General features: G+C 44.4%; 1 protein-coding gene across 2 annotated transcripts in view; it reads left to right on the top strand.

The window, feature by feature from the left end:
- Cpsf160 (cleavage and polyadenylation specificity factor subunit 1) overlaps window positions 1-22,713 on the top strand; it is an 82,626-nt gene extending 59,913 nt beyond the window's left edge. For both annotated transcript variants that reach the window (XM_077686622.1, XM_077686621.1), the window contains exons 27-36: window positions 634-841; window positions 2,123-2,349; window positions 4,751-4,819; window positions 5,524-5,607; window positions 8,236-8,412; window positions 9,395-9,461; window positions 14,523-14,732; window positions 22,142-22,271; window positions 22,352-22,490; window positions 22,573-22,713. In XM_077686622.1, coding sequence (XP_077542748.1) covers window positions 634-841; window positions 2,123-2,349; window positions 4,751-4,819; window positions 5,524-5,607; window positions 8,236-8,412; window positions 9,395-9,461; window positions 14,523-14,732; window positions 22,142-22,271; window positions 22,352-22,490; window positions 22,573-22,620 — 1,359 coding nt within the window. In that variant the 3' untranslated portion in view covers window positions 22,621-22,713. The remainder of the gene's footprint in view (window positions 1-633; window positions 842-2,122; window positions 2,350-4,750; window positions 4,820-5,523; window positions 5,608-8,235; window positions 8,413-9,394; window positions 9,462-14,522; window positions 14,733-22,141; window positions 22,272-22,351; window positions 22,491-22,572) is intronic.
- Window positions 22,714-23,168: the final 455 nt, after the last annotated feature.

Below are 23,168 nucleotides of genomic sequence, written 5' to 3'. Positions count from 1 at the left end.
GTTTTGGAAAATGGGGTCGAAACTTGAAATTTCCCAGTTCACCTGTGAAAAAACATACGGATAAGACACTAAGAAAGGCAAGCTCAAAGAGCTGTGGAGGGAGGCTGCAAAATGGGTTTAAATGGAAAGCATTGTTCAGACATGATGTCTTAGGCTGTGGGTTTTAGGAAAAATATATCTGGCAGCACTAATGCCACTTCAAAAGTCAGTTTGCGTAGTCAGGTGGCCATTAGCACAAGGAAGTATATGCCACATGAGTAATCGACAAGAAATTTATTAGCATCTTAGCTAATGGTTTTGGGGCACATATTTGGAAGTAGGTAATAATAACTGAAGCTAGCCTGTATCTGCTTAGGGATGGGCCAGTGTCAGTGCATGGCTGTACTATTTTGCACCCATTGGGCCTTAGATGTGTTGTAAGAGAAGACACGATGGCGAACTGAGGACCTTGGTTCGATGCTTTTTCTGGACGTTGTGGGACTGCATATTAGGAGTTGTTGTAGCTTGCCGTGTGTGCCCACCTTGGAAGAAAGCGTAGCTGTCCATAAGGCAGAGGATAGGTGTGCTTCTCTAGAACCTGACCAAGTTCTAAGCCTCTTCTCCTCCTTTTCTCCTTTCCTTCACTACGTTCAGGGAGAGTTGAGGATCAGCACCCTCCCCACGCATCTGACGTATGACGCCCCATGGCCGGTGCGGAAAGTGCCCCTTCGGTGTACACCGCACTTTGTGAACTACCATGTGGACAGCAAGACGTACTGTGTAGTCACGAGTCAGCCAGACCCGTGCAATCACTTGGTGCGCTTCACAGGAGACGAGAAGGAGTACGAGCTCCTGGAACGAGGTTGGTTTTGTGCTCTGGAAGGCACAGCCAGAATAAATATGTCATGGCAGCTCCATGTTTGCCTTGACAAGTCGCGAAGGAGGCAGAAACGTAGGGAACATGTAGTATACTTCACATAACATAGAGAGGCACATTTTCTGAGTTGCACAGATATGCTTTCTGCGCTGTGTTTTCTGTGTTTAACTGGGAAAATGCAGTGCAGAGAAATATAATCAGACGTGCACTGTGTAAAAGTTACAGTCACATCAAACCAGTTTGGTCGTTGCAGAACATTGGAGAGATGTTCTGGCATGGAACCGGCATGCCAGATATTTACATTTTGCTAAATACCCGACACTGTCTGCTGTGAAGTTTTTGTATGTTGTAAGAAATGATAGCTACAAAAGAGGGGAAGGGAAAGGGAAAAAAAATGAAGGAAGATCACACTAACGCGCGAGACTTGAAGGTTACGAAGCTGTACGCAACCTTCACGGCCATCACGAAGGTTTAAGTCCACGATTGCAGCCAATGTGCTTCTTCTTCGCTGCCGCAACGACCTTTTCTCCATTATTGTTGCTATAAGTGTGAGCTTCCTTCATTTTTTTTGGAAGTTATAATCATTGGACATCACCTTGGAGGGGCGTACGCAATGACGTGTCTTTCTCGTTCCGAGCAAGTGTTGCCACGATTACAGTGAATGCCAGAGCTCTCTCTCTTTTTTTTTCCCAATCTTGGCCAATCTCCCTAAGCGGGTATGCTTGGCTTGACAAACGTGCGCAGGTGACGCTGGGCGGTTGTCGCGAGGCACACACACACGAGCACTAGGAATTATCCTGGTTTTGTTAACTGCCGGGCGGCCGCCGCAAGGCCGCCGCGCTCACGTGCGCGCTCGGCAATTTCTCGGTATTTTTACCTGAGAAGACGAAAAATGACGATTTGCTAAACAGCTTTGCTGTTAAAAATTGTCTCCAATTTGACATAGTGAATCACGTCATAATAATTTTCTAATGTATGGTAATATAGTTCGAGAAAAAAAAAAAAATGCTGGGGGAATAAGTGCAGCTGAATTCAAGCCAGAAGTTCTGTTTTATTTTATTTTTATTTGTGGGGCAGTTGCATGAAAGTAAGTCCTGCGTGCTGTTCTGGTGTTGTTTGGTACCATTTTCGAGCTCGAATTATGCAGCAGAAATGTGCCAGTTTTGTGGGCAGTTGCTGACCTAAATTGTGGATCAGCGGTTGTGTGTACTCACTGCAGAGGAAGACTGCCTTACCTTACGGTGGATTTTTTGCTGTCCGTTGCAGACAGCCGGTACATATTCCCAACCATGGACAAGTTCTCGCTGCAGCTGCTTTCGCCGGTCAGCTGGGAGACCATCCCCAACACCCGGGTGGACCTGGACGAGTGGGAGCACCTGACGTGCATAAAGAACGTCATGCTCTACTCGGAGGGCACCAGCACCGGCATGAAGGGCTACCTGGCCCTGGGCACCAACTACTGCTACGGCGAGGACGTCACCAGCCGGGGCAGGGTGGGTGGTCCCCCGTGCACCGATGCCCATTGCCGAGCCTTTCGCATCTCCAAGCCAGCCTGTTTTGAAACGCATTCACGAGCGCTTGCTAAAAGAAACGTTTCACTAGCCATAGTTCTTTTGATGCTGTTCCAACTATCATGGGGTGCGCAGTAAGTGTGACCGCTTGATAAAGTGGTGGGATTGTTGCGGACATATACTGGCTCAAAACACTGATTTTTTTTAATGCAAATTATTTTTGTTTTAAGGCCCAACCACATGCACTCGTAAAGCAGACGTACTCGGGCAACAATGTAAACTGCCGTAAGTGCATAAGGAACCGGCGTACTCAGGCGTGCGCCTAATACATTGCTACGTGCTTGTTACGCCCAGGTCAGAGCCAGCCAGACATTGATGCAAACTTTCAGGCGCACGGTGCTGACGTTGACCTCTGATGGTGATGTTATCTGGTGGTCAGGTCGCATAACAGAAGAGCTAGTTGATAAATAAGCTAACTTTACCATTAATTATGCGATAAAAATAATTAATTTGTAAAATACGGACAGCAGACAAAGGGAAAAAACAGCGAAGCAATGAGCAACTATGAGAGCAACTATGAGTTTACGCCAAATGTGGCGGAGGGTTTTGTGCCTGCCAAGTAAGCATACTAATTAACATTTTTCAATGCCCCAAAAACTGTTTTAGTTGTTTTGTATTAAACATGCGTACTTTTGTGAGAATGAGCATTATTTGTTTTCAGTTTCAGCTAAACTGTAGTTGAACTGGCCGCCACAAAGCCGAGTGCGGGGTAGTCTAGCCACACTGCGCTGCGCATTGGTGTACGCTGGGTTTGCGCGCGCGTTGCAGCGCCTGTGTGGTTACCGTACTCGCCCTCTCCGGCGTCGTTGGGCGAGTATGTCTATTTTATGCGTGCATGTGGTTGGGGCTTTACTGATGAGGAAAAGAATTGAACCATTCGTTTATTTTGAGGTATTTCGAGGCTTATTTTCTAAACAGTTAAAATGAGATTTCTAGACTTAGACTCTCGAATATTGTCAAGCCCGCATGTATTAGTACCAGTTGTAACAGTACTGTAAAGAACTTTTAATTTGCAGGCTTAGTACACCATGAATTTGCCCAAAGCTCAGTTGTCAAGATATTTTGGGAATAAAAATATTTCACAGCAATGACAAATGTCCAAGAAACCTTCATTCGTTCTGTCATACTATGTATGCACTCGATCCATGGTAATTTACTGATTGCTGTGTTACATTGTAAAATAGGCTATAGGCGGTCCTTTTCTTTGCCTGCGTGGGCACAAGAAATTACGCGAAGCCATCTTTGAAGGGGGGGGGGGGGAGAGAAAAAAAAGCTGCGATGCTTGTACTCAACAGCACACAAGCCTCATGAAACATAGCTATGCAATGCACAGTGATCAATGCTCACCCATGCTACCTGGTGGCAAAAGCTAATGTTCATTTTACAGGTGCAGTTTTCCATGTATGGTGATCTTGCACCTCTGGCATACTTGCATAACATGTATCTGGACTATGCGTGTTAATTATATGAGGAGCTTATGAGAACTTAACCTTCGTTTACTGATTCTTAAGAGAAAAGAGTTCATGCTTGTGTTTCTTAAGCTGAGTTCTATTGCTCAAATTTTTTCAGCAGAACAATATATCACAGAAGTTTTAAGGCAGGGTGGTTTGCATTGGTGTGAACAAGCCTCCGACTGTGGTGTTCAAGGACGCGGGTTAGACGTAGTGTTTGAAACTGTTGGTAATAGCAGGCAGCATGTACGCAGAAGATTTGGCCGCAAGACCTGCTACTTTGTTACAGTGTATGGCCAGTTTTTCTTTTCTTAAATTGGATTGACTGTCATACTGTGGCTTGGGCATAGCATAGCTGGAATTGCGAGTGATGCTCATTTTTAACGAGACGTAATTAAAGGGAGCCAGTCGGTTCTGATAACTCTCACACTTCAAAAGTGCTTGTTTGTCATTGTCAGCATCATTGGAAGGAAGGCAAAGAAGCACCTTCTAGAGGCTTTTCGGAGTGGCTTTTTATTCTTAGGGTAGGGAGAATGAGCAGTGCTTGTGAGGTGAAGCTTGCTTCACAGGCCTTGGGCCACGCTAGCATAGCTAGCAGTGAAAGAAAGGCAAAGGGCATGAGCAGCCTCAAAGCGAGTTTTTGGGGGCTTTCTGTTCAATACCATGACCACTGAGCTCTAGCAGACACTCTGACCTTTTTTATATTGAAGCAAAATACTTACACTCCTGATGGAATTGATGTTTAACAAAAATGATGCTTGTGAATCTCATCTGTGGCTGCTACTACAGCTGGGCATCCCCAGGGAGATGTAGATGAATTTGAAGGGGATGTGAATTCACTGTTGCTTTTTCTTTTTTTCTCTCTTTTTCAGATAATCATCCTTGACATCATTGATGTTGTTCCGGAGCCAGGGCAGCCACTCACTAAAAACAAAATAAAGGTATGATTCAACACAGGCTGAACTTTCTCTAGATGTTAAAGCTCTAGTAGAATCTGGAAGCTTGGGCAGGCACTGTTCATGTTACCAGTTGGTGGCCCACGTCTTAACAAGAAAGAGCCTAGCAAGCACCAAAATTTCTTCATGCAAACAAAGATGTTGAATACTTAACATTTGAAATACTTAAAAAAAAAATGGAGAATTGAGTCCCTAGTCAAGCCAGGCCTGGCTAATGTTATTGCACTTCATGCACCATGGTGTACATGAAGCAGGAGCACCTGCCTTGCAGGTATAGAAGCTTGGTAGCTTGTAACCTAGGCGGTGCAGTTCTAAAAAGTTGTGAATGTTCGACACTTAATTATTGCAGGCCTGCAGTGAGGTTTAAAAGAACTGTAAAACTTCTTTGAATGTTCATAAGAGCTTAAAAAAAAAAAATATTAGCTTCGAATATTCTGAGTTTGGAATTATGCGTGAATTCAAATATAGCCTAACCAGGCTATATCAAACTTGCAGAAGAACACCTATCATTTCAATATACGGGATAATTCGATATGAGCTTGCTAAGGAAATGGATGTCATAAAAGCACATACAATTTTTAAAAACACCTTATCGATGAAACTACATTACTTTATGATCACATTATCGTTTACTTGTGCATCTTGATCACATTATTGTTGGTATGGTGAGCTAAACTTCCTTTCCGCAGATTGTGTACAGCAAGGAGCAAAAAGGTCCCGTGACTGCCCTGTCACAAGTAGTGGGCTTCCTTCTGAGTGCAATAGGCCAGAAGGTGAGCAAGTGTGTCTCACACGTTTCTCTGCTTCTCCCCTGTAGCTGCAGGTCAGGCTGTGTTTGGAAGAGGCAGGTAAAGCACGAGCCATAGTTTCTGTACTGACTGTTATTATGACTGTTGATAATTTATTTCTTATGAGAATTCCTAAAAGTGCTTTCAGTCTAATGTGGGAGCAGTAAGAAGCTAATGCACATCTTTGTCCTGGCTTGTATAAGGACATGTCTATGGCTATGGTAGCACCAGTGGCAAGGAGCCATTTTGAGTGCCCATTTCAAACACCAAAGTTTAACGAGCTGCAAAATTAGTTCCAAGCGATGCATCAAAAAACTGCTTCGATTATTGCACTTACCAGATAGTATTGGAAAATATAAAGATTACAGTTTTATGACCAACACTGTTTTGTCTATTGCTTGACTAAAAATGGCTAATTAGTGTTGATTATCTTGGGAACTAATTGACCTACTGAGAAAATAATGGCATATCTGAAATCAGTGGGAGAAAAGCAGCAAGTTTGACAAGTTTCACAAAGGTTGCTTGAAAATTAAAAGAAATTGTTTTAAGACCAGTGTCCCCCCTTAAGCTTTTCTGAGTACAAGTGTTGCTGGGAGGTGTCATACGTGCATTAAGCATACGAGAAAAACTATTGCCCAGAATTATTTTAGTTTAAGAAATCAAAGCAGTATACTGTTCTTAAGGAAAAGACACAGTCCATGCGTGCCATTCCCAGTGTGAATTTTTTTTCATTATGTGCCAGATTGCCATTATTTACTTTCCCCAATAAGTGTAACATATATTCTTCAGTTGCTGCAGCACTTCCTGGATCTGATATTTTCGCACCCGTAGGGGCCTTTTTAACTCGGTACAGAAGGGTGCGTATCTCCACTGGTGGCTGACTATTTTCCAGGTTTGGGAGCTGGATTCACAAAGGAAATTTGCGAATCCAGCTATGCTTGAATGTGGGCCTTGACGCTTGTTTGAAGTAGTACATTCATATCTTATATCTCATGTCTTATTCATATTCATATTTATATCTCGTATCAGTGCAATATTACTTATTGCGTTGGATTGAAATGTTGTATAAGTTGGAATATAGGTCGAGCCGGAATATGAGTCGACCCCCTTACTTTGCAGCCGAGAAATTGAAATAAAAAAATTGCACACAGACCGTCGTTTTGTTAAGGCCATAAGCAGTTTTTTCGTCTCAGGTCACTCATTAAAGCTCATGCAGTAATGCGCACTCTTTTCGATGGCACTGACCTGCACAAGTCGGACGCGTTGCTGTTGGCTTGGGCATACTATGTGACGTTTCTTTTAAATGCTGTGGTGAACTGGCGCCAAGTGCCCGAACTTCTCTTGAGCAAGAAGAAAATAGCATGCACATGCATAGCACACGATCCCTGACAGCGAAAAACCGCAGAGAAGCAAGAAAACAAAGATGGCGGCGCGTCCGATTGATGCCGGTGGCAATGGTGCCTTTGCGGTTTGGATGGGTGCGATGGGCTGCCTGGTTGCGAGAAGACAACTAATATTAAGCACTAATAGGTAGAGGAGTGACTTTTCGGCAAAAAAAAAATCTCGACCTATATTTCGACTGATACGGTATTACCCATTTCATTGAAAGAAATTTGTTAGCTGCTGCATGAAATTTATTTCTCTTAAAGGAGTACTGACACGAAATTTTTATGTTACGTTTTTTTCGCTGCTATGCGTGCCTACCAGCCCACTAATCATAGAATGACAGATTAGACGGTTGAGCGCAGCGTAAACACTCATTTACGGCGTCGTTTATTCGTGCCAGTTTCGGTTTCCACAAAAAAACGCCGAGCGGCCGCCATGACAGCATGTATCACATGGCGTCACCATTCTTGCCGTATCGCTGCCTCTCTGGGGCAAGAAAACAAGCAAATGTGAGACTATAAGGCCAGCAAATGTGAGACTATAAGACGCAGCTGCAGCGTGGCCACTGTCACCCCTGAAGAAGAAGCCGAGCCGGCTTCGAAACGTCGGGTTTTTGCCTTTTGCATTGTATTGGTTGGAGCCTAATTAAATCTCAGTTCAGTAACTTCCCAACCAGACAGAAGTCTGTCGAAATGTTCACTTTCAACTCTCTGGAAGCGCGCGCGAGCGAGCGCACGCGCGCGCCCAGACCGGCCGAGGTCTTCGCCGTCCCCACAGGCCCGGGCAGCATGACGTCAGTCCCAAAACCATGATGTGTACACACGCCCGAGCAGCGCGCACCAACCACAGCCAGCGCGTCGGCTTCGTCACGGGAGCCCCGACGTCGGCAGTTTGGGGCACGTAGCAGATGATGTCACGTCGGCCCGCTCTGGGCTTTCTCGTGCGGGCGAAGATTAAAATGGATTTTAAATATGTTTCGCTGAACGGTTGCTGTTGAAACTTGCTGGGAGATATCTCCTGATAAAAAGGAAGCGTTTTACATAGTTATCTCGGCTTTGAAATTTCGTGTCAGTACTCCTTTAAAAAAAAGGGTTGTATCAAAATTAAAATTTTAAGAGATACAACAAACATAACAAAGGCCTGTGTGTTTTATCATGTTTTGTGTGCATGCATTTATTTGGACTCTGGCTCTTGCTCTCAGTGGGGAATGGGGAAACTTGGTTGCAGGTGTACATATGGCAGCTCAAGGACAATGAGTTGGTTGGAGTGGCCTTCATTGACACGCAGATCTACATTCACTCTGTGGTGACAGTGAAGAACCTGATCCTAGTCGGGGACGTCTTCAAGTCTGTCTCACTGCTGAGGTACCAAGAGGCCTCAAGAACCCTCTCTCTTGTTAGCAGAGTAAGTTGCCACGTTTTTCATGCAACTTACTAGTACACATCCAAGGTTATAGCAATGCACTGGTATGAACCGTGACGATACTTACCTAGAAAGCCATCTTCTGTCTCTCTTTCTCTGCCGATTTGCACATGTTTTCCCTTACCTGATAACAGCTGCTACTTCACTTTTACTAACCTCCTTATACAATTTGGTTTCATTGGTTGTGGCGGCACACTCCCAAGTCAGCAGGGCAGCATTCATCTGATTGACGACATCTATGTCACATGTAACAATTGAGCCTGAATTAAGAACAATAACTATGAAAAGGAGGTAATGTTAAAATTTTCGACACTTGGATAGCCTCACACAGCATTCCAAATATTGTATTTGCACGATTATAACGCGCGCCCCGATTGTAATGTGTTCCCACATGCACAATTTGAATGACGCCACCCCCCACCCTTTTTTCCCTTCACCATTCTGGCTTGCAATACTGTGCAAATAAAATAAACGTGGCACATTCACAACATTAGAGGGGTCTCTAACGGCTCTAAAGCTAGGTAAGCACCCCTCTTGTTTTTTTTGTTTTTTTTTTACAAGATACTTGGAGGCCACATGATGAGAATACTGAATAAGGTCCAAGCAAGATTACTCAGATTATCATAGGGAGGTGTTTTGGTGTGCATTTCTTGTGGTAATTGAACGTCAAAAAGTTATTAGTTGCTCCGAGCTGCTCCAAAATTGACTTTACTGTTCTCCAAAGTTCTCCAAATTGTTCCTCAGTAGCATCACTGAGCATGGTGTAATTAAAATTGCTTATCTATTTGCCATAAATTTTATTTCAGTAGTTAAATATCTGCAGGTACTTAAAATGCAGTTGTTGTCCAAAGTGAAAAAAAAATTGGGCTTGTATATTTGCAGAGCAGTGAGTCTACAGTTTCATGTTTTATTGTGGTGTTGCAAAACTTTACCAGTCTTATTTTGCTATTTCTCGTGTATTTAGGATGTAAGGCCATTAGAAGTCTATGCTGTGGAGTTCTTCATCGACAACACTCAAATGAGTTTCCTTGGTGAGTACCTGTTCACCAGCTTAAAAATTTCAGTGCAAGGCTGGCTTGCTCACCTATAATGCTGTAAGGGCATATGTAGTTAGCTGGTACTGCTCTTACCCCCCCTCTCTCTCTTTTGTTGCCTTAGCTGTTAAAGTAATCGTTGGAAACTACAGTAGTTCTGTACTCAAACTTCCAGGGTCTGCAGACTTTTGTTATATGAATTATGAAAAACTTGTTCAAACAGAGTGTACACAGCAAAATTATAATACAAAATGTAGAGGTGTAGGAATATCACATCTCAAAGTGCAATTCGACTAGAATATTTTTGAATGCAAATATCTTTGCTTTAGTTTGGTAAGCTTCTTTTAAGCATAACTACAAGAAAGATAAGAAAATGGTGCAAAAATTTAAAATAACAGATGAAAACAAGATGGGGAAAGCAGTGGAACAAATATTTGGTAAACATTGCCATGAAGAGATGTGGGTTCCTCAACAGGCTGTGAATAGAAGTAGATCTGGCTACAGTCCTGCCAGTTATTAGAGAGTTTTAGTATAGCGTTTGCTGCATTTGCGTACGTGCAACGCTTAATAAATTGTGCAGCCCGCTACGTCGGCACTGCTAGGAGAGTTTTAGTTGAGCGTTTCGTCCATTTTGCGCCGCGATACACTAACGCTTTCTGCGCCACCTGTTGAATGTATTGCGAAGCGACTCGCCTATCGGCCCATCTGCCAGACATGTGCCTAGAGTTTTCACGACTACCCAAACCAGGGCTAACAAACGCCTTGGTGTTACATAGTATGGAATGCAAAATATGCATAACATGATACAAATGTAATTTTATCTAAGTACGTATCCTAGTGGAAGCATGGAAGCCCCGTGCACCTGTTTTGAGGCACTGCTCACAACGCTTCGAACAAAACGAGCTTGTTTGACACATACATTTTATTCAACTTCAAGACAATCAAGAAGTTGGTTTTGAACAAACACATCGTCACGGCATGCGCTTTGCGACCAAACCGTGAAATTAACAGGCGGGCGATTGCCTCCTGCCCGTCATGATGTGTAATGGTAGCACTTGCGATTTTCGGGGCTGAACAACAAGTCACTTCACTCCGGCTAGAGCCAAGAAGGCTTTTATTGCACACACTGCACATACCCGGTGCAGGGTTGAATCATCGCTTGTGAAAACCAATTCTGAACATGGCCAACACAGTCCACCCTCAGACACACGTCGTCGCATTTCATCGCCCAGCGAACACTTCCACAACACACACAGAGGCACAGCTTCGGTCGCCAGTCTGGCTGCAAAGCTTCATTCGGGCAGTCAGCGACGTCATGGCGATTGAGCGCTATGTGAGGGCGATGTGGAAAACACACTATTTATTTAAAAACACAGGAGCGGAGAACTTGTTCCATCAGGGGCTAATTACTATCCACAGAAGAGCCGTGGAGGGCTGTCCGGCTACTTGCCGCCATGTTGTGAACAAAGAGATGCACAAGCCGACTGGTGTGCGTATGCTATTTTGCTAAAATAGCATCTGTTTGTACTACGTACGCTAAACGCAGAACCAGCGTGGCGTACGGCGCATGCACAATGCAAATGACACAAAAAAATAGCGTACGCTAACTCTTCGCATACGGCTGCATACACTATTCTAAAACCCTCTATTGAAAACAGGCTAATCATGTTAGAAGTTGGTATGACCTTGCTGCCAGCACTGCTAGCAGGTAATTTCAATAACTTAGTGGCACTAAATTGACAGGAAGCTTCTTTTTGGCTTATAAATTTTGCACAAGTAATGTTCCACTTTAGCCAACGTACACTTAAGTTAGTACTACAACAAGTAAAGTTCCACTTTGGAACATACGCCAAAGTTAGTGTACAGGCTGGGTTGCAGAAGACATACACATGTTAGGGCTAGGGTTTTTTGTGCAGCTTCAGTGTCGTGTGAATAAAAACCACTCCAAAGGAGCATGCCTTTCAGTGAAGCCTGAAAGTTTACGTGTTGCGCGGGAGAGCCAACTTCTATTCAGTGCCCCATTCTGCGAAAAACCGCTGTTGTTGTCCGGTACATAAAATGGCCATTGCTGTAAAGAGTAAATAATAATAAAAAAAAACATTTTGGTTCATATGGGATTCAAACCTAGGTCTCAAGGGTAGGAATCAATTGCGTTACCAACGCATGACCTCCGAATTTTGGCGGCAGTAGAACAACAGTTACCGTATTTTCGCGCGTACAACCCGCATCAAAAATGCAAAAAATTTTAGTGGTAAAGTAGAGGTGCGGATTATATGCGAGGTATTTTCTTTGGTGCAGCTGCATTGCAATGCACGTTGGCCCGTGATGCCCCTACAGCCGTAATAGTGACTTAGGCACTCTTACCCCATTGACAGTGCTCATTTTGTGCACACAGCTTAACAATATACCAACCTGAAAAAGATATTTGGCAGGTCATCTAGTTACCTAGCCATCTAGATAAGTTTTCTTGCATAAACAAATGTGCCATGTTGCTTGAGTAGTAGCTTTGGTTCAGCCGTTCATGTATAAGATATGCAGGCAATGCATGGGGATTTTTTTTTTATTCGTTGACGGAAAGTGGGGCTGTGGGTTATATGCACAAAAATGCGGTATTATAGAGTATGCCGTGTGAAACGTGAACGTGATGGTACGCTAGTACAACAAGGGCACCCCAGCCGCACATAACTCTGGTTCTGGTGAAGCTGTGGCCTGTTGAATTAATCTGTGCCAAAAGGCAAAGAAACGAAAATGAAGAAAGAGATGCAAATACAATGGAGCAGTAAAGAAGTGTGTGACAAGTATCACCAGGCTTATGCTTTCAAAGCACGTCAGCCTACAGGGGCCGTGCAGACAAAACACAAGTTTGGTTAATTCGAAAGTTACCTCGTTTAGATTGCCTCGTTTTAACGTAAGCTTTGCTCAGATAAACTATATAATTAGGAAAAAAAGGAATGGCCATGCGACCCACTAGCTCATTTCAGAGCCTGTGATGTCATATTCCCACCTCTGTGATTGGCTGAGGCCAGCAAAAGCAAATGCAAATTAGGCAGGGCTTATAACCTTGCCATAAGAGCTAGTTGCACTTAAATTTAGGGCACATTCTTTTTATAGCAGTAAGATTTGTGGGGTGAACGATTAAATTTACGAACGAACACGTAAACACCGAAGCAGTTAGTGCAGCACTTTGCCAGCAAGCTCTCTCAACGGTATATTGAAGAGTACGGAGCGACCATGCCCAGCTTTCGTTGCTGGGGACATGGTCGCTCTGCGCGCTGTATATGTGTCGGGATTGGTGACCATGCGGCACGCGTGCGATTACTGGTGCAAGGGTTGTTGTGCCATCTGAAGCGGGTTTCTAGGTTTTTCTACGGCGCGCCAGGTTAGCTGAGTGCGTCATTGCCTCTCCAATAGACTGAAACATGACTCAATTGTGGCTTTCGCTCGCTTGCCGCGCTCTCACTTGCTGGTGTCAGCAGCAAACGAGGTTGTTGTATCCCCTTTTAATCTGTGTGCCATCATGATTTCGTAACGCGTCATTTCTGTGCGTTGTGTGGGCTGCTGAAAGTGCTCCCTCCATGCGCATGGTTACTTTTGGATGGCTGACTGCGATGGGCCTTCGACTGCGGACAGGAGCGATGGTTCTCCAGGGTTCGCACAGGTCCTTGAAAACCTTGAAAACCCTTGAATTTAGAAGTGTCAATTTCAAGGCCTGGAAAGTCCTGGAATTTTTAAATGGTCCTTGAATACCCTTGATTTTTCTGGAGAGAATCAATGGCCCTGTCTTTTCACAAAAATTTAAAGTGTTTGTCGTGGATTTTAGGTGTTAACAAATGTAAAGAAACATTGTAACAGTCGAGTTTCAGTGTATTGCGTGAAGTTACCAGTTTGGTGGATTTTCAGTTTTACGAGGCAACATCGGGAGCAGGCACTTCTCAATCCAATTCATGTCACAATACAATCCAGCTAAAGCTGGCTTCTGTTCTCTCTCTTGCATCTTCCATCTAGTCTGTGGACGCTTGCCCACTGCATGTTTGCTGTGCCTCATACGCTCCATCTGCGTTGGCTTGTACGTGCAAATGGTGGACGTGTAAATAGTTCGTCCTGCCTTACAGCAACACTTGCTGATTTAATTTCAGCTGGTGCTCTTGCTGACAAAGCAGGCACAGCAGGCAATGCAACGAACTTTTGAAATCAAACAGCCTGAGCAAAACATAAAAAAAAAAAGAAAAACTTTTAACTACCAACCATGAAACAAAAAATAGAGCTGGGGGAGCATTCACGAACCCGTTAGTGCCTATCTAAATGTGCACTAATGTGCTTAGGCATTGTGCAATAAAAAACTGCTGCCTTGTGTTGAAAAAGTTATAAATAATGCCAGATAAAACATTAGATGGGGACCTTGAAACATTTTTTCTGGTCCTTGAAAGTCCTTTAAACCCTCCCTTGAATTTTTGCTTTTGAAGCCTGTACGAACCCTGTTCTCTGATTCCGATCTGAATACGAGCCGAGCTCGGATTCACATTCTGAGAGTTTCTCATCCAAGGAAGGGGTCTGAGTTCCACAGCGTCAGATTCTGATGTTGACATGGTGGGGCCGTCATCCCGGAAGCGTGCACGGCAAACTGAAATTACCTGGATGGAAGGCGATTTCTCACCCACACTCTTTCCTTTCGACGTGTTACGTTCCGGGCGCTATCATAGTCAAATAAATCACTATGCTCCTTTCCTGATATTCCGGAAACCAAGCTGACACTGGGGGTGTGTCATGGCCAGAAACCCCCGACAGTGAAAGGGTTAGCCTCTGTTATGTTTTGTTTGGGTAAAACCTATGAACAGTGTAAGATCTCCCCATTTTATCCTGTGTACTGTGGTAACTGATTTTATGTTAGGAGGCCACTTGTATGTTTTTTTTTTTCTAGTTTTTTTTTTTTCCCTAGTAATGCAGTGCGTGGCCAGTTTTTGGATGGTGCCATTGGCACAACGCTAACAGTGGGCCAGGGGTCTGCTGCAGTGTGTCATGTTGTGCGCGCCCCTCTTCCGCTGTGGTTGACCTTTTCAGTGACGGATGCGGAGCGCAACCTGCTGCTCTACATGTACCAGCCCGAATCGAGGGAAAGCTGTGGAGGGCAACGCTTGCTGCGGAGGGGTGACTTCCACGTGGGTGCCCCCATAGTGTCCATGTTTCGCATCAAATGCCGCATGGGGGACATTGCCAAGTACGATCGCCGGGCAGCAGCCACCGTCGATGGCCGACACATCACCATGTTTGGTAAGCTTTACGTTTGCTGCACATGCCGTGGGAAGTTTATCTTGGAACAGTGGCAGGCGTGATTGCAGCGCTGGTCACTTGAGTCTGCTCTCTAGCCAGTCATCTTGGCCTAAATGCAGAAACACATCGTGTCATAATGCCTGCCTTCTGCCACGTCATCACTGTTGGCAGGCACAGGCACAAAGCAAATTTTTCCCCAGACTTATTACTGCCCTCTCGTGTTGAAAATAAGAACCAAACTCACTTTTGGCACTAAGAGCTGTGCAGCATCAAGCTGAACATGTGTGGCATGTCATTGTTGGTACAGTCTCCAATGCTGCTTGGACTTGGGTTAATAATGAGCCTGTAATGCTGGCTCCTTTACTTTGGCACTAGTTGGTAGCATGTAATATGAGAGGTGCCATGCAGATGTGAAAAATTTACACTTTTTCGAAAAGTTCCCGGTCAGAAAGGGAGTACGACAGAGGTACTATCTAGCCGAAACTGTTCACGTGTCCTTGGGTGGTATTTAGGGAGCTTGACTGGGACAATGCAGGATTACGGATAAACGGAGAATAGTTGAGCCATTCGAGGTTTCCAGTCAATATAGTTTTGGTCAGTAATTCGCAGAGCACCTGCAAAAAAAAAAATGCTTAAGGAACTGCAACCAGAAAGCTTTGCCGTGGAGCTACAAATAAATATGAATAAACAAAAAATGAAATTGACTTCATTTTAAGTGATAACCCAGGTATTACACAGGACGTGGAAGTGCTAGGCAAGATTCAGAGCAGCCATTATAGGATGGTTAGGAGCAAAGTAAGGCTGAATCTCAAGATGGAAAGAAAGAAACTTGTGAAAAGTAAGAAACCCAGCATGGAGTCAGTCAGAATGAGGAGAAATTCGCAGCTTAAGGGGGAATACTGCTCTTAAAAAAACTTTTTTAATTTCTAAGTCAATTGTGTGAAACTTGTCAGTTTTGCTGCCTTTTTCCTACTGATTTCAAATGTTTCATTATTTCTTGAGTAAGTCAATTAGTTACCAAGATAATTAGAGATAATTCGCCATTTTTGGAGGAACAATAGACAAAACAGTGTTAGCCATAAAACTGTAATCTTTACATTTTCCAATGCTATGAACCCTGGGGAGTGCAATAAGACAATCGGTTTTCTGATGCACCGCATGGAAATAATGTTACAGCTTATTAAACTTTGGTGGCACCAGTGGCAAGGAACCATTTTGAATGCCCATTTCAAACACCAAAGCCTAATGAGGTGTAAAACTAGTTCCAAGCGGTGCTCCAGAAAACCGATTCCTTTATTGCACTCACCAGGGTTCATAGTGTTAAAAAATGTAAAAATTACAGTCCTATGGCCAACACTATTTTGTGTATTGCTCCTCCAAAAATGGCTAATTATCTCCAATTATCTCGGGAGGTAAATGACCAACTGAAAAAATAATGCCATATTTGAAATAAGTGCGGAAAAAGCAGCAAGGGTGACAAGTTTCACAGAGTTTACTAAAAAATTAAAAGAAATAGTTTTAAGAGCCATGTCTCCCCCTTAACCAGGGAGAACGAGGATAGTGTAGACATGCTAAATGACAACCTAAGAATGGCAATCACAGAATCAGCAGCTGCTGTGTGAGAAGTAGCCTGTAGGAAACAAACTAGAAAACTAACGTACAAAAGGAAGGAACTAATGGTGAAATGCAAGATGATGAAAGTGTTGAGTATGGCAGATGAAGCCGAACTAGCCGAGCTATCGGAATTTATGAACAGAAGTAAAAGGAACTACATTTGTGCATATTACAACGTGGCAGTGGTTGAGGAAACGCTGGAAATACAAGGAAGCTTAAAGGAGCCATGAAGAGAAAACACAAGTTTGGTTCATTCAAAAGATTGTCTCGTTAGAATCATACTGACACCACTTTTAACGTAAACTTCGCTCAAATAAGCTACATAATTAGGAAAAACGGGAATGGTCATGCGACCCACCAGCTCATTTCCCGCAACAGAACCTGTGATGTCACATGGGCTAAGCTCTGCGATTGGCGGAGGCTGGCAGAAGCAGACGCAAATTAGGTAGAGCTTACAAACTAGACGAACGAGCGATTTGCGCTTAAATTTAGGGCACATTCTTTACAAAGCAATAGGAATGATGGGACAAACAGTGGAAGTTACGAAAGCACATGCAAACATAGAAGTACTGATGCGTTCTGCTGTTCGTACTGCGCACAGCATGCTTTGGTTTAGCAGCACAGCACTATGGGGCTTGGGGTTGTCTCAGACGACACTGGCCGATTGACACAAGCAACGGTGTCTTACGTGACCCCATTTGTCGAGCGAGCACTGTTTCAGGGAACGAATATTTTCTCCCAGAACAAAAACAAGCCAGGTTTAAATGCGGGCAAAAACAAACCAAACGCTTGCCACGGTATGGTGGCGCCATCTAGGTTACGGAACGTAAAGAAACGCGGGAACAAACCAACACCGCTACAGGGTGGAGACAACCTTTGAATGGTCCCGTGCCACCGCAATTGGGCCAACGGGCTCAACGCTTTATTCTTTTCGTTTCCCACGAGACCTAGCAACACGAAACAGACAATATGATTCAAACTTCTTCAGTAAACCGCGTTGCGGCGATAATTTTAGCGCGGTTTTGACACAATGACTTGCTTCGGCGGCGAGCGAGCAACCGAACATGGCGGCGCCAGCGTTACGTGTCTCTACCCTGTACGGCGGATGCGTGAATGAAGGTACTCTAGGCTGCAGAGCGGTCGGTTCCCGTGATGTCACTTGGGACCACGAAAACGCACGATTGAGCGGGAAAATCAAAATTTTAACCTAAATTGTTTAATTTCTCAGTGAATAAAGCTCCGTTTGTATCCGGACAAGCGCTGGGGGCACTATAAAATACGAAATCTTTCGAATAAAACCAACTTGCATTTTCTCTTCATGGCTCCTTTAAGAGCAACTAAAAAGAAGCTAGCTATTGGGAAAGATGGAATGTACATGCTCAGAGGCGAGCAAGGTAACATTACAAACATTACATACATGGACAAGATAATAAAAGTAGCGGAACGATTTTATACTAGGCTATATGCCAGCGATATTAGATTAGGGGAAACTACTGAGCTTACAAGCTTAGCTCGTGATGTCCCACTCATAACCTGAGGTGAAGTAGGAAAGGCTCTCAAGAGCATTAAATGAGGAAAAGTTGGAGGTGACGATGGCGTAACTGTGAATCTTTTACACTATTGCTGCAATATTTTCAGAATGTTGAATGACTCTAGAGTGCTCATAGCTTGGAAAAATGCCAACATAGTTCTGATTCACAAGAAGGGGGACACTAAAGGCCTAAAGAACTACAGACCCATCAACCTACTCTCAGTTGTATACAAGCTGTTTACCAAAGTAATAGTTAACTGCACAAGTGACAGCCTAGATTCCAAACAACCCACAGAGTAGGCTGAGTTTAGGAAAGGATACTCAAGAATGGATAGAAAAATCCGCATAGTATAATAGAGCCCTTTACATTCCATATATAGACTTTGAAAAAAAAACGTTTGATTTTCTAACACCGGAGCCATGCTAAAAGCATCGTGAAAGACTAGGAAATAGAGAAGATCTACATGAGACTCCTAGACGACATACTATATAAAAGATGTATCGGCAGGATAATTCTTCACAAGCAAAGTGACAAATTCCTGATCCGAAAGGGCGTATGACAGGGAGATACCATCTCACCAAAGCTGTTCACAGCATGTCTGGAGGAGGTGTTCAGGAAGCTTGACTAGGAAAACAGGATTACGGATAAGGTGAGAATACTTGAGACATTTGAGATTTGCAAACGGCATAGTCTTGCTGAGAGAGACTTCAGAATACCTTCAAAATATGCTTGAGAAACTACAATCAGAAAGCACGGCCGTGGGGCTAAAAATAGATATGAATAAATCTAAAGTAACGAGAAATAAGCATGCCAAAAGCTTAGGAAACGAAATGCTAGAAGAAGTAAAAGAATATAACTACCTCGGACAGATGGTTAGTGCTAACCCCAACCACGAGAAAGAAATTTGGTGCAGAATAGGCCAAGTTTGGAGAGCACTCAGCAAGCACGCCCAAATAATGAAAAGTAAGCTACCTCTGTCACTCAAAAGAAGAATCTACAACCAGTGCATACTGCCGGTTATGAGATACGGAGCTGAAACTTGGTGCCTTTCTAAACAGCTAGAAAGCAAATTTAGGTCGGCTTAACAGGCCATGGAATGAATAATGTTAGGAGTACCGTATTTACACGATTGTAGGTCGACCCTTTTTTTCAAATATGACAATCCAATGTTGGGGGGTCGACTTAGAATCGAAGTCGAACCGTCTACCGCTAGTAACGGCAAGAGAAACGAGAAATCGGGGGTGCTACGAGGTGGGGACAGCTTTGCACCCTCGTTCCCATGGTTATGGTCTAAAGTGTGAACCGCATGGGGCGTTTTGTGCTCGCGAAAATGCGCCGCGCTGACACTGCCGCGAATGCCACCCGCGCACGCTACGCGATCGGCGGCGGCAACATGGCGGCGTCACCAGCCGCGAAGAGGTGCGCGTAGCTTCAGCGACCGCTTCTAACCGCACTTTAAGATATCACTGAAGGCACAAACAAAGGCGTTTGAGCAGGAAAGGAGAAATGTGGTCGAAAACGACACTAGCATCATCCGCGCCGCCACCGTGGTAAGCCTAAACATCTCCGGCGGCGCCAGCCAGCTGTCCCGACTCCCGAGCGCTTTCAAGCTGCCGGCATGAAGAGGGCGCCTCCCCAATGGGAGGCGCGCTCTTCGTCAGGCTTCTCCCACTGTCGCGCTCGTCACGCGTAATACCGAGGTAAAACCAGTAGAAGCTGCCGCGCGCGCGCGGAATCGTTGACGCGGGCGTCGCCGCGCACGAATCGCGTGCAAAAACGCGTTAAGAAGCGTTTTATTCGTATCTAATAAACAAAATGAGTATTAGCAAATCCCTTGATTCAATGCGCGGCGCTAACGTAGCCCAAATCATATCAGATTGTTCAGTACACTTCCGAACGCGATGGTGGGAGGTTAGTCGCTCAAAAGAAATCGCGAGCGGCCGCTTCCGTCAGCCGCCATGTTTGTTTTGGTATCGCGCGGCAGTGGCGGCAGTGGCCGCTGCCGGTTGCTTCGATGGTTGTCATCTCGCAGCGAATGTTTTTTCCCGCTCAACCCACGGCGCATGGTTATTCCGGGTGCCTATACAAAAGCTTTTCTTTTTTAACAAATACCGCGCATACCGCGAGCGCACCACTCTGTGGAGCCGCCGTGTGGGTCGACGGAAAAGCTTCTCTTTGTGATACGATTTTCTAAGCGGCGCTGGCATTTTTTTTTTTTTTTTTGAGAGGTGCCATTTTTGGGGGGTCGACCTACATTCGAGTCGACTTACAATCGTGTAAATACGGTAACACTCAAGGACAGGAAACGAGCTACCTGGATCAGAGAACAAGCTAGAGTAGAGGATGTCATAGTTCAAATAAAGAAAAAGAAATGGTCTTGGGCTGGCATTAGTGAGGAGAACCGACAACCGGTGGACAATTGGGGTAACAGAGTGGATACCAAGAGATGGGTCTAGAAGAAGGGGAAGGCCAATAACATGATGGAGGGATGAAATAGGGGAATCCGGTGGCCAACAGTGGACTCGAGCGGCACAAGACAGGAGCAGTTGGAAGTCAATGGGAGAGGCCTTCGCCCTGCAGTTGGCCTAAGCAGACTGTTGATGATGATGATTAAAAAACACTGGATTTCGGCTAAATGAAGAATACTTCAGCCATTTGAGGTTTGCAGACGACATAGTACACTTGCAAAAAATTAGTTGATGTGGGGCGGAAAACAAATACACGTAAATCTAAAGTAATGATGAATAAATGTGCCGAAGTGCCCTCTTCGGCATATGTAATAAAACGCTGGAACAAGTAGAGGATTATAACTACCTCGGGCAGGTTGTCTGTGCTGATCCCAACGACGAGAAAGAAAGTCCAGCGCAGAATGCGTATGGGCTGGGGCACACTCGGCAAGCACTCCCAAATAATGAAAAGTAAGCTGCCTCTATCACTAAAAAGAGCATACAACCAATGCGTCCTGCTGGTGATGACACATGGAGGAGAAACTTGGCACCTTACTAAACAACTGGAAAGCAAACTTAGGTCTGCTCAACGGCCCATGAAACGAATAAGGATGAGTAAAGTTAAGGGAGAGGAAACGAGCTTCCTGGATCAGAAAACAAACTCGAGTACTAGAGGATATCATAGTTCAAGTAAAGAAAAAGAAATAGACTTGGGCTGGCCCTGTAGTGGGACGAAATGAGAACCGGTGGACCACCAGGGTAACAGTGAATACTGAGGGACGGGTCTAGAAGAAGGGGAAGGCCAATAGCTCGATGGAGGGACGAAGTAAGGGAATTTGGCGGCAAAGAATGAACTAGAGCGGCGCGGGACATCTTGGACAGGGTAGGTTGTAGGCAGGGCATGTTGGCCAATCGGAGAGGCTTTCGTCGTGCAGTGGACCTAAGTAGGCTGTTGTTGTTGATGATGATGATGATGATGAAAATAGTGACAACAAAGTGTTGAGAAAACTGGCTCCAGATCGAATGGAATATTTTTGAATATGGATATCTTTGCTTTAGTGCACCTAGAGCACCTAAACATAGCCACAAAATAGAAAATGGTAATTTAGCCAGCCAGGACTTAATACATCTCGCTGTTCAGGTACTTGATCAGAATCAGAAAAGAGCAAAATAAAAAACTAGGACAAGCTGGGAAAGCAGTGGAATAGAAATTGGAATAGATTGCTATGAAGAAATAAGGGGTTCCTCAACTTGTTGTGAATGCAGCAAGTATATTTGACTGGCCCTTCCAGTCACTGAAAAGGGGCTAGGCGTGGTAGTCGCTGGATGACCTTACTGCAAGCCAACAAGTAGTTACTCGATTCCTTACTGTTGCCACTACACTGACGGAAAACTTATTTCTGGCTTATAAGCTGTGTACGAGTAGCGTTTCAGCTCGCCTAATATACACCTGAATTAGAATACACCTGTTTCTTGCAAAGATTTTTTGTACAGCTTCGACATTTTGCAAAAAAGCCAACCCAAAGGGTTGTGCTGTGCTGGGCAGCCTGAAGGTTTGCATGTTGTTCGGAAGAGTCAACTGTTGTTGCTCTGGTGGTAGATTTTGAATACTTCGGACGGTGAAACTGCGCTGCAAGTCGAATCAAGTAGCAAACACTATTTGTAAAGTGTTCGAAAAGTTTGGGGTGTTCACACACCTCTAGTAATAAACTAAGCCTGATTTGCAAGTATCAAAAGTTTCATCGAGGGAAAGACCCACATTGGAGCAGCAGTTCCCGTGGGCGAGTATTGTACAACAGCTCCGTTGCACTTTCAGCCACTCTGGATGGAAGCCTTGGGTATATCTTGCCAGTGCCCGAGAAGACCTACCGACGACTGCTCATGCTTCAAAACGTGCTGGTCACCAACATCCCCCACCACGCTGGCCTCAACCCCAAGGCGTACAGGTATGCACCTGCTATTGTGGCGCCCCAAAATTCCCCTGTTCTGTGAGCTTCACTTAAAATGGCGCCGGTCTTTTGCTCAGGATGTACTACTCCCAGAGACGCTACCTGGGAAACCCGCACAAAAACATCCTGGATGGCGAACTCATCTGGAAGTTCTTGCAGTTGTCTTTCATGGAGCGCAGTGAGCTGTCAAAGAAGATTGGCACCACAGTCACTCAGGTACGTTTGTGCAGACTGTAGCGGAGATACGAAGAAGCTAGTTTTGACCAACTGTTTCATTATTTCTGTGTTACTTTTTCAGATCACCGATGATCTTCTAGAAATGGAAACGTACACCGCTCATTTTTAAGTTTCACGAAGCCAAATGTGGTCTTCTGTACATACCTTCCATTCAACGACCATTTCCATTGCGTATATGGACCATTAAATGCACTTGATTTTATCTGGTGCCTGTGTCCCTTTGTAGTCGCAGAGAGTGTGTTACTGTTCATTGAATAGATCACCCTGCAAACCAATTTCATAATTCATAGCTGACAAGATTTTTTATTTATAGAATAGCTTCGGTATTTTTGGGCTTCTACAAGGTAACATTTGCAATGCCTGTGCAGTGCGTGCGAATATCCAATAATTTTTAGCACTTGGCGGATTCTTCTGAACCATGGTACAGATTGCTCCCCAACCCAACAGAAAGACCACATATGTGCCGCTTAGTGTAGAGTACAGTAAAATTTCACTTGAGTGAGCATTGCAGATAAACTAACTGTTCTGATATCGCAATGCAGATATACTTAAGGTGGAGTGAACAGTTTATGCAGGAAATTTAGGTTGCATAAAATTTTAATTTGAGAGTTGTGTGGTTTGATTTGTTTCAGCTGCTGTGTTGCTGTCAGCTGAGCT

This window comes from Haemaphysalis longicornis, unplaced genomic scaffold, assembly GCF_048455015.1.
Source record: "Haemaphysalis longicornis isolate Haplotype H1 unplaced genomic scaffold, Haemaphysalis longicornis Haplotype H1 scaffold_1, whole genome shotgun sequence".
NCBI classification, from domain to species: Eukaryota; Metazoa; Arthropoda; class Arachnida; order Ixodida; family Ixodidae; genus Haemaphysalis; species Haemaphysalis longicornis.
Note: the sequence above shows the minus strand (reverse complement) of the source record. Positions and strands in the feature narration are given on the sequence as shown.